We start from the raw sequence: 12,273 nt of genomic DNA, 5'->3' as shown, positions 1-12,273 counted from the left end.
ATAGAATATAGATGAACATGCTTCTACATTGAAGTCAAAATTGGGGTAATAGGCTAGTTAATATTTGTGATTATAGTTTTATTAATTATCAGTGAGCTATCCATTTGCTAATTTAGGCTTATGCAAGGAGAAAAACATTCTTATTACAAATTTTAGCATTATGTCTTCTATAATTTAATGGAATCACCCAATATAATATTAGGGGTTTTGATTATTTTATGAGATTAAATTATAAATTTATATATGAGCTTTAACCTTTTCTTAATTGATGGCTGCTTTTAGGCCTGCAATGGGATATTAAGTTTGTCATTACCTTCATATTGAGTTTGTCTACTAGGTCAAAAGAGTTGTCCCTCATTTCAATAACTTTTAAGTCTAAGCTATGCTATTAATGCTTTATATTAAACTTAAAGTTGAACTGAAATTTGTATTTTGGATAACCAGCTATCATTCAGTTCAATAAGTTTTTTCACTTCTATAAAAATCTCACTATTTTGCTATATAGATGAGTTGGTTCAAATGAACTGTTTTATAGTAGCTCATTTAATTTTGGGGAGTCAGGCATAATTCTTTTTGTCTGTATTAACTAGCTGAATCATCATGCAAAAGGTATAAGGGTTAACCTTTGCTTTTATGTGCTATTAATTAGACTTTCACTTTTTCCTTACAATACTATTGTTATTGCACCTATTGTATCTGTTCTATTACCTACCCTAGCAGAGTTTTAATTGTTTGGGTTAATTTTGAATTAGTTGATTTGATATATATTAGGCCTATAATTAACTAAAAATGGTCAGATTTAACTGAAATCTTTTAGGTGTAGACTAAATGCTTTGAAGTTCAGCTACATTTTGATATTCCAAATGCATTTTCCAGTACACTTGCCATGTTATGACTTTTCTTTTATTTAATGAAATTATTAGTAATATTAGTGAGTTATATTAAGAAGGGTTTTGGGTGGTGTGTGCATGCCCTATTACCTATTTTATTTAAGTTTTCTGTTCTTAATTTACTACTAAGTCCTCCTTCAAGCACTTTAGTTTCATAATGTGATTTGTTGAACTCTAGAATAGATAAAGTAGCCCATTTCTTTCCCTTTCTTGTGCTACACCTTGACCTAACATTTTTATGGAAAAATAATTTTGCTTATTGTTTGGCTTTTTTAAGATGGGCTAATGATGGTGGTATCCAGGCAAGATAGGGTTGGGTTTATTGGGATTTATCGATTATAAAACTGGCTCCTATAGGTGGGTTTAGGGCACTGCCAAATCCTTTGAGTTTTAAGAAATAGCTGGTAGTTCTCTGGCGAATAGTTTTGTTATTTAATTATTTTAGATTACAACTAAGCATAGTGGGGTATCTAATCCCAGTTTGTGTCTTAGTTGTTGTGTAGTCAGCATTATTAAATCCATTTTAATTGTTTATTTAGTATTAAGTAGAGCGTATTACAATTTAGTTAAGTATTAATTTTATTTGATATGTGTCCTAAACACACTTTATGCTGAGATTTGTTAATTTGGGTTAATCGTATGGCCACAGTGGCTGGCATGAAATTTACCAACCCTAAAATAATTATGATTTAGTCAAACTTTCATTTATAGCTTAATGTTAGTCACTGCTGTGTCCCGTGGGGGTGCTGTTAAGCAAGGTGTAATGAATGGGCAACTATTAGTGCGCCTGATACCAGCTCCTCTTATCTGGTATTAACGGTCTTAAGGGCATTCTCACTGGATAGCAGAAACTTGCATGTGTAGGTCTAATTAAAATTAACAGTAAGGCTAGAATCAAACCTTTTGTTTATGGGTCTATGTTACAAACCATCCAAGCATTTTCAGTGCTTTGTTTTAAATAAGCTACATTAACTAGTCAAGAAGACTACTCCACTTTGCTTTGGTCAGACCCTGCAGCAGTCTCACTTAGTTCCCTCTTATTTGGACAAATCAGAATGAGTCAATATCTCTATGGTTGAAGTACCATAGGAAAAAGACATATAGCTTTGAGTCAAAAAATGATATACTCTATGTGATTTGGGATTTAGGCTTTAAAAGATTGCTCTCTAACACAAATGAACAATATGGAAATAGGTATCAAGTGATAACATTTGTACAACCAAGTGGAACTGATTGCTGAATCTGGGAGGGGGGAGGAAAGAGAGGAGGGAAAGAAAATGAATCATGTAAACATGGAAAAATATTTTAAAATAAAAATATAAATTAAAAATATAAAAAACCCTCTATATACTCTAATAGATTAACTCCTTTTTTCACAAGGAAATATCATATTGATAACTGACTCAGTTGCTCCCAGTGTAACATGTTATCTTGTATTGGGGAGGAAGGTGGAGGAAGTTCTGAGTGATGATTTTTTGACTCATTTGACCTGGCAAGCTCTTTACCATTCTTTTGGATTGTTGCTATTGGGATGTAGGACAAATGTCAATCAGGGAGATATGGGGAACTATGTCTTCTGATACCATATTTGGCTACAACTGGATTTTCATCATGGATCCTTAATTTCTTTTTTTATTTTTTTTTAAATCCTTAGCTTCCATCTTGGAATCAATATTGTGAATTCATTCCAAGGCAGAAGATGGTAAGGGCTAGGCAATGGGGGTCAAGTGACTTGCCCAGGGTCACACAGCTGAGAAGTGTTTGAGGCCACATTTGAACCTAGGACTTCCAATCTCTAGACCTCACTATCAATCCAATGAGCTACTCAGCTGCCCCCTGGATATCTCTTGATCATCTTAGAAAAGTAATAATTCTCACTATTGAAGTTTGAGAATGATTAGTTGAGGCAAATACAGAAACTGAGACCCCTAGGGGCTAACTTTGATTTTGTATATATTTACTTATTGGTAATGAGATCTGTGTAAAATAGTAAACACATATATTCTATTTTTTCTTAAAATAGGATTTGCTTTGAACTTCATAGAGAAGCTTTTATGTTAGTCAAATTTTCCATAAATACCCAGAAGTATTTATACTACACATTCTTAAACTCCCCCTTAAGCTGTAGTACCTTAAGTGATAGCCAATCCCCCATTTCCTCTTTAGAAACAAAGAAGAGCCTGCACACTTCAGTTTCCCACTGGATATAAACACTTTCCGATCTGAGCAAAAAAAAAAGGGAATGATTAAGTAGGGTAGGAGGTTGTTATTTCACTTAGAAATATTAAGTATAATTGGGAAACAATCCTCATAAAAACCTCAGATAAAGGTTTAATTACTCAAATTTACAAAGAGCTAAATCAATTGTACAAAAATCGAGCCATTCTCCAATTGATAAATGGGCAAGGGACATGAATAGGCAGTTTTCAGATAAAGAAATCAAAACTATTAATAAGCACATGATAAAGTGTTCTCAATCTCTTATAATCAGAGAGAGGCAAATTAAAACTACTCTGAGATATCACCTCACATCCAGCAGATTGGCTAACATGACAGCAAAGGAAAGTAACGAATGCTGGAGGGGATGTGACAAAGTTGGGACATTAATTCATTGCTGGTGGAGTTGTGAATTAATCCAACCATTCTGGAGGGCAATTTGGAACTATGCCCAAAGGGCGATAAAAGACTGTCTGCCCTATGATCCAGCCATAGCACTGCTGGGCTTGTACCCCAAAGAGATAATAAGGAAAAAGACTTGTACAAGAATATTCCTGTCCTCTTTGTGGTGGCCAATAATTGGAAAATGAAGGGATGCCTTTCAATTAGGGAATGGCTGAAAAATTTGTGGTATATGTTGGTGATGGAATACTATTGTGCTAAAAGGAATAATAAAGTGGAGGAATTCCATGGAGACTGGAACAAGCTCTAGGAAGTGATGCAGATCAAGAGGAACAGAACCAGGAGAACATTGTACACAGAGACTAACACGCTGTGGTATAATTGAACGTAATGGACTTCTCCATTAGTGTCAATGCAATGTCTCTAAACATTCTGCAGGGATCTAGGAGAAAAAACCCTATCCTCAAGCAGAGTACAAACTGTGGAAGTAAAAACACCAAGGAAAAGCAACTGCTAGACTACAGGGGTTGAGGGGACATGACTGAGGAGAGACTCTAAATGAACACTCTGGTGCAAACACCAACAACATGGAAATGGGTTTGAATCAAGAACACTTGTGATACCCAGTGGAATCACGCTTAGGCTATGGGATAGGTGGGGGTTGGGGGGGAAAATGATCTTTGTCTCCAATGAATAATGCTCAGAAATGACCAAATAAAATAATGTTTTAAAAAAAGAAAGAAAGAAAGAAATATTAAATGTGAAGGCTCAGGAGTAGATCATAATTTACCAGACCATCTATAAGTAAGGAGTTTTGCAGTCTCTTACTGTATCGAAGATATCACTTGTATTTTAAAATTCAAAATTTAATCTGAAGACTACTAAATCTGATGCATTCTAAAGCTGGCCATGACTCCTAGGTTATTTTTGTGTTATCCAGAATATTTGGGGAGATAATCCATTTTTTGACAGGGAGAACAAGTCTGCAAGCAGATATCTTAATAAAAGCTTAATTTTTCATTGGATATGCAACAATGTGTCCCAGAGGTTTTAAAATGTCTGCTCTTATAAAAAGGGGAAAAAAATACAGTTGTCTCTGTCTTAAAAATACAAAACTAAACTAATATCACTTGGAAGAAAATTTATAATATATGAACAAGCCTTCAGATTAAATTTGCTAGTGTAGTCACAGAAACACCTCCAGAAACAATAGTGCTACCATACTGTAGACATATTAATATGTGGAAGGAGTATTCAGACCTCCTATCACTGTTTTCTCAATATAGCCATGGCCCTGCATAAGATCCATCATTCCCTGATACCCCAAATTCTTGAATACAATAATGAGAAGAAATGGAGTGTCACCAGCAAGAAGATCAGCCTCATCCATAAACTGTGTACTGAAGAGGGTCACATGGTCTGCTTTGTGTTCCTTTAAGAGGTGCCATACTTGATGCCTTGAAAAAGGATCCAATCCAGCAGTTGGTTCATCCAACAACAAAACCTGAAGATGATAAAAACAAGGAAGAGCTTCCTTTTTAAAGTGAGGCCTTTTTGGAAAACAGCATAAAAATCTATATACATGTGGGCATTTTTGTGCGTGTATACAAACCTGATAGGATTAGAAAAAAAATCTAAAAATATTGTCTTGAATTTCTTAGTATTCTGCTTCATGTACTTTTTATAGTCATGAAGAAAGAGCATGAATTTGTTTTATCAATAACTTTCAGAAACCCTCTCATTCAATAGCACTTACCTGAGGATCACCTAAAATGGCAATACCAAAGGTCAGCTTCCTTTTCTGCCCACCACTCAGATTTGCAGCAAGGGTATCCTGAATACTTTTCATTTCCAATTCTAGAGAAACTCTTTGTACCTTAAAAGTGAGAAGAGCAATTTGCAACAAATAAAAATGTTTTAGATTAAGCTCTTTTTTTTTGCTCATTGTCTTTAATATAAATTTATATTGATAAATGTATTCCAGGTTCTTCTGGCCTAAAGTTTATCAAATGACTTAGACAGAATTAATTGAACAAAAAGTCAAATCTCCATTGATAAATAATCTAAATCTTTACCACTTTATCAATTCTAAAATGTTTACCTACCTCTTGCTCCACTTTCTCTGGCGGAATCCCTTTGATTTTAGCATATAGTCTGAGGTTTTCTCTCACAGTCAGGAAATCAACATGGACATTAAACTGTGGGCAAACACCAGTGATCTTCTTGATTTCCTCTAAGTCTTCCATTTCAGAGAGGTTGTTATTATAGATGCTAACAGACCCTACAAATAGACATTTTAACCATTTAAACATTGGAGTATTGTGCTAAATTCTAGGTTTTGTTCAATTAGGAAAAAAAACTCACTGTATGTACAAAACAATATACATAATAGACATTTTATAGATGATGGATTGTATAACTTAGTTGAGAAGTTCACAATATTCTTAACTGTAATTTAAAAAATGTCAGAACTAGAAGAGGTCTTTTCCTTTATTTAGAAAATGAGGTCTCCTTGAGAGATTAGGTTAACATGCTTAATGTAACTTCCCTTATTAATCATTCTGTCTTCTCCCCTCCTTCTCTTGGTCAATTTCTATTTATTAAGTTATGCATTTCCTTCTCTATTCATTAAATATTTGCTTACATTTTCCCCAAACATAGAACTTTCTTTTTCTGTTTACTCTATGTTCTTTCTTAGTGATATGATCTATTCCCATGAGTTCGATCTAATGTCCATTTGATGACTCCCATATTTATATATCTACTTCTCTCTTGCCAACTTCCTGCTAGTCATTCCCACCTAAATGGCCCATTATAATATCAAAAACAACAAGTCAATAGATTTCTCTCAAATCTCCTTATCTCCTCCAAATTTCTTTAATCCTGTCACAATCACCACCACCCTTCCAGAAACCCACATTATTCTTCCTTCCTTGCTTCCCATAGCAAACCAGTTGCCAAATCTTATTAATTCTACCTCCACAACATCTCTAAAAAGTATGACCTTCCCTCCACTCATGCTGCAAACTCCCTACTTCAGGTTTTCTTCACCTCTTGCCTAGACTGCCCTACTTGTTCCCTTCCTTGTACTTTCTAATCTACCTAATCCATATTTAGCAGAGGGACCAAAAGTAATCCTCCTAAAGCATGTTTGACTGTCAGTCCCTGCTAAATACTTTCAATGGCTCTTCATTGCCTTTATGATAAAACTCAAATTCATTGCTCTGTAAATTAAAGTCCTCCACCATCTTATTTTCCTAATTTCATATCATGCCCCTTTGTCCTTTCAAAAAGTTCCAGCTAAAACTTGTCTCATTGTTATTCTTTGAACTGAGCTTTCCATTTTCTACCTCCTTACCTTTGCAAAGTGGTTCCCCATATTTGTAATGCACTTATTCCCTCACTGCTCCTTCTTAGATTTTCTAACTTACTCCATGATTCAACTTAGGTTCAGTTTTTAGAAATCAAATGTTCCTTCCAACTCTGTATCTTCAATCTTATGAACTGTCTCAACTATACCTTCTACCAAAGACCTCTGCTATCATCCCTGATTCAGCCTCTACAATAACTCAGAATTCAATTGCAGTTAAATGTGATTCAGTAAGATTTAAATCCCCAAAGAACTTTGGTGATCATTTAACTTAATGCTCTCATTTTCCATATATGGAACCTGAGGCTCAGACAAATTCAATGGTTTGCTCACGTTTACTTGGGTGATACTAACGCCAGATATGGGATGAGAATCCTAATGTCTTCATTCTTAGTTAAAGGCTAATTCTATTCAACCACACTGCTTTTTTTTTTTACTTATTGGAAATTAATAATAATATTTTCCACATCTCTTGATCTATTTATCAAGCAGCTTGTGGTTGAGAAATGTGTCACTTACCTTCTGTTGGTTCAGATAATCCACTAAGAATATTTATTAGTGTGGATTTCCCAGCTCCACTGTGACCAAGTATTGCTGTTATCTGGCCTTCATAGATGTCCAATTGAAAACCTAATATTGAAATAAAAATTAATTTCTTTTAACAGCTAACATTTATGTACTGCTTACTATGGACTAGGCATTGGCATTCTAAACATATCTCATTTAATCTTTACAAAGACTCTGGGAAGTAAGTATAAATATTATTTTCATTTAAATTTTAAAAACCTAACATTTTTAAGATGAAGAAACTGAGATTAAACAGAGATTAAAAGATTTGATTATGGTCACACTATCACTAACTATATGAGACTGAATTAGAGCTCAGAACTACTTAGCTCTAATTTTAGCTAATTCAATTCACTGTGCTATCAAGCCGACATACCAAAATGAAGACATTAAGATTATATACCATGTAGAGGATGGTGCTCTAAAAAATTTGAGATGAGATGATTGTAACTGGTTTGGTGCTCAGATCTAACAATGTATGAAGGTATTACATGTTCATATCTTTAAGAGCATGCAGGAAAAAGCAGAAATTCTTCCCACCACGAAAAATCTAATTTTCTTACGTATTTCAAAGGAATGTAACACAAATTTTTATATTTGATATACTAATGATAAATTATAAGTTGAATAATTACCTACTACCATTTCTATTAAAAACAGTTTTAGATATAGTAGATATTGGAACATAGATTGGAAAAGAAATTGATATCATAAAAGGCCAAAATATATGCATTTCCAGATGAGATAAAGTCTGGAAAATTGAAGAGAACTCAAGGGGGGAAAATGAAGCAGTCAGTTATTAAAATTTATAATATAGCAAGTTAAAATTGATATAATCAATTACTTTAACTTGTAGAAAAGCAAATTAAGAGAGGATAAAGCTTAATAAATATATTTTTGATAAAGTAAAATTAAAAAAATATATAATAGGGACTCAGTGAATTGAAAGCCAGATCTAGAGATGGGAGGTCCTACGTTAAACTCTGACCTCAGATGCTTCCTACATGTGTGACCCTGGGCAAGTCACTTAACCCCCATTTCCTAGCCCTTACTGCTCTTCTGCCTTAGAACCAATACACAATAGTGATTCTAAGACAGAAGGTAAGGGTTTTTAAATAAAAGTAGATGATAGGTTAAAAAAAAAGGTAAGATTAAAAAAAATCACTTGAAACTTCAAATGAAAAACAAAGAAATTCAAAATAAAACTCCCAAAAAGTTGATAAAAGGTGAAATTCTATTTATAATTTTTCATAACAATATGAATTAGGTTCACATTAACCTCTAAAAAACAAATACAGAACAATCTAAAAATATTTTCAAAAGAATTAAAAGTTTTATTAAGTAATATAAGAGATATTAGATATTAGATATTAGATCTATGGATTATCATTATAAACCAATAATTTAAAAATAATTATAAATCTAATGCAATAGTAATTTTTAAACTTTGATATTAGTTCAACTATTAGTAGGCAATATTACATAAAATGAAAATTAAAGCAAACTTTATCATTAAAGTTGAGAATACCAAGAAGAAATATTTTTAAAATACCTTTGACAATTGACTCTTGAAATTCAGATTTCAAAATATACCCAAACCTTATCTTATATGACACTGGACAAAAAAATATAAATGTAAGTCAACCCAATTCAGTTCTCACAGTAGACGTAATTGTGGGATAGCTGGTTCTCATAAACCTCTCTAATGTGATAACTAGTTTTTTAAAGGTATTCTTTGTAAAAAAAGAGTAATTAAAGTTGAATCCATAAGATAAGAATATAGAAATACTGAACAAGTTAAAACAAAAAGAAAAATCCAATATGAAACATTTTAAGGCAACTTAAATATTTAAAGCTTCTAGTCAATAGTCCTGTCTTTAAGAGGATACACATTTGTATTTAGTGTAAGAAAGTAGACTGTGTTTTGGAGGCTGGATGTGTGAGTATATGTCAAATTTCTTCACAGAAGTGACTCTGTTAGAACCTCCCATTATACCACAAGACATGGAAGTCAGTAATTATGCCTAATCATGTGAATACATCTAGGGAAGAGCGGGGAATAGTGGGTAACAGCAGTGCAGAAGTAGCTAAAATGTACCCAAGGGACTGGAAATCCAGCTGGAGTCAGTCTACAAAATTTTACTTAAGGCAGGGTCTATGTAATTGTGGAAAGTAGCAGGTCTAAATAGAGGTGGGAAGTGTTCTTAATCTAATGAGAATGCAAGAAAAAGTTTGATGGTCAAAAGGTCCAAGAGAGAAAGGATGTAGTAAACCTAACTCTCAAGTAGAGAACGTAGCAGTGAGACACAAAGACAGAAGGAGAAATTAATAATAAAAAAAAGAAAACAGAAGGGGATAACAACATAGCAAATGAATATAATACCATAAAGGAAAATGGATGGAATTCTAGTGAAAAAAAAAAAAGAATTCTCTATTCTTCCTATATATCATGGAAAAATAGAAAGAAACTCCAAAAAGATTTAAAAGAAAAATAAACTCTCTCTGTGTATCTGTATTTGTAAACAAACACACACACACATGACATCATGAAATAAGGTCAGAAATCATCTCTCAGTGAAGACATAAAGGAAACAAACATTAGATTATAAAAATTAAGATATGTGATGGAGAATGTATGCAAAAAAGAAGAGTCTCTCAAAGAAAAAATGATAGATTTGAAATTCAAAGATATAGAAGCAGAAGAACATTTGGCAGAAGAAAAGAAGCAAAAGAAAATCATCTGAAAAGAGAATATGGATGCTCTTATATAGATCAAATTGATTGACTTTAAAGACAGAACAGAGATAAAGATAGCAAGTGTTCCAAAATAATATGCTCAATTAAAAACAATATATTATATAAATAATGACTATAACAAAAAACCCTGGGATGATATTAGTAGATATAGATACGTAATTAGATTTACCAGTACTTTATTTTATTTGTTTTTTTGAAAGTACCAGCTCTTGGTATTATTTATTAGTTCAGTACTCCTTTTACATTCAATTTTATTCATTTCTCTTTTCATTTTTAGGATTTCCAATTTAGTTTTTAACTGGGGATTTTTAATTTGTTCTTTTTTTCTCATTTTTTAAATTGCAAGTCCAGTTCATTGATCTCCTCCCTCTTGGTTTTGTTGCTCTAGGCACTCAGAGATATAAAATTTCCCCTGAGTATTATTTTGGCTGTATCTGATAGATTTTGATATGTTGTCTCCTCATTATCATTCCTTTTAATGAAATCTGTAGTTGTTTCTTTGATTTGTTTTTTGACCCACCAAAGAAGATTAGATTTTGGAAGAATTAGATTATTTAGATTCCTAATGATTTTAAGTTTGCCTTTACTTGGACCCTTGTTAACTATAATTTTTATTACATTATAATCTGAAAAAGTTGCATTTATTTTTCTGCTTTTCTGCATTTGTTTACAATGTTTCTATTCACTATAAATAGTCAATCTTTGTATATACACTATGTACTGCTAAAAAGAAGGTATATTCTTTTTTATTCATGATCAATGTCCTCTAGATATCTATTAACTCTAATTACTCTAACATTTCATTCACTTCCCTTACTTCTTTCTTATTTATTTTTTGGTTGGATTTATTTAGTTCTTAAAGTGGAAGACTTAGATTCCCCCATCTATTTTCTCCTTAAGCTATTTTAATTTCTTTTTTAGAAATCTAAATGCTGTACCATTTGGTACATAAATATATAGTAATGATGTTACTTCATTGTTTATAGTTCCTTTTAGCAAAATGTAATTTCCTCAATTTCTACTTTGGTTTTGTTTGGTATCATGATAGCTGCTCCTACTTTTTTTACTTTATATGACACATAATAAATTCTACTCCAACCTTTTACCTTGAACCTATGTTTGTCACCCTGCCTCAAATGTGTTTCTTGTAAACAACATATAGTAGGATTCTGGTTTTTGATCCACTCTGCTATCCACTTCTGTTTTATGGGTGAGTTCATCCTAGTCACATTCAGTATTATGATTACTGTGTATTTCCCTCCATCATATGATCCCCTTTAACTTCTCTATTCCCTATCACTCTGTTCCTCCTCACCAGTATTTTGCTTTACTTTTCACCACTACCCCCCACTTTCCCCTTTATATAATTCTCACAAAATCTAAGATTTAAAATTTTTTTAGAGAAAACTTTCAGGAAAAGAAGCTCATTAAATCCTTGAATCAAGAAAATGAACTATTTGGAGAAAGTGCCATAAAGCAACCTCATCTGCATCAGAGTATCCAGAATGAACTTTGGGGATATCATTGATTGAACTGAAGGGGGTTGAACACATTTATTCTGAATGTAAATTCTTATGCCAAAGGGGACTGCCCTCAATTGGCTCTTTGTTAATATGCCTAGCAAACACTGGTTTTACTCTCTCTCTCTCTCTCTCTCTCTCTCTCTCTCTCTCTCCCTCTCTCTCTCTCTCTCTCTCTCTCTCTTCTATTTCCCTCTTATCTCCAATTATTGTAGATTCCTCTTAGAAAGTGCAATATGGTATTCACCTTTAACTGGATAATCTTTAGAGGTATAAGCTGGTTGTGTTAAATGATTCATTGGATTGTGAGGTGTGAATCAAACTTTCTTTGTCTATCAATCAGCAACTTCTAATTTAATTAATCAAAAACTGAAAACACCCCTACTTAACCCCTACTTAATACTAAGTAAGAGATTTCATAGTCACTTACTTGGAGAGTTCTACCCTGTTAACCCAATCAGAAACTTGTAAATCCTATGATAAGAGTTGACACCTTCAGAGTATGAGAGGTAGATCCCACCAACACTGCCCTCTGGGCAATGTTAGGCAA

The 12,273-nt window shown here is 33.0% G+C and overlaps 1 protein-coding gene across 4 annotated transcripts in view; it reads right to left on the bottom strand.

Annotated features, from left to right (window-relative positions):
• LOC100029133 (ABC-type organic anion transporter ABCA8-like) overlaps positions 1–12,273 on the bottom strand; it is a 118,179-nt gene that overhangs the window by 65,189 nt on the left and 40,717 nt on the right. For all 4 annotated transcript variants that reach the window (XM_056817241.1, XM_056817240.1, XM_056817242.1 and 1 more), the window contains 5 exons: positions 7,399–7,509; positions 5,615–5,790; positions 5,266–5,385; positions 4,875–5,013; positions 3,022–3,112 (listed from right to left, as the gene is read on the bottom strand). In XM_056817241.1, coding sequence (XP_056673219.1) covers positions 3,022–3,112; positions 4,875–5,013; positions 5,266–5,385; positions 5,615–5,790; positions 7,399–7,509 — 637 coding nt within the window. The remainder of the gene's footprint in view (positions 1–3,021; positions 3,113–4,874; positions 5,014–5,265; positions 5,386–5,614; positions 5,791–7,398; positions 7,510–12,273) is intronic.

This window comes from Monodelphis domestica, chromosome 2, assembly GCF_027887165.1.
Source record: "Monodelphis domestica isolate mMonDom1 chromosome 2, mMonDom1.pri, whole genome shotgun sequence".
In the NCBI taxonomy this organism is placed as follows: Eukaryota; Metazoa; Chordata; class Mammalia; order Didelphimorphia; family Didelphidae; genus Monodelphis; species Monodelphis domestica.
The sequence above is the reverse complement of the archived record's forward strand: the minus strand, read 5'-3'. Positions and strand labels throughout refer to the sequence as shown.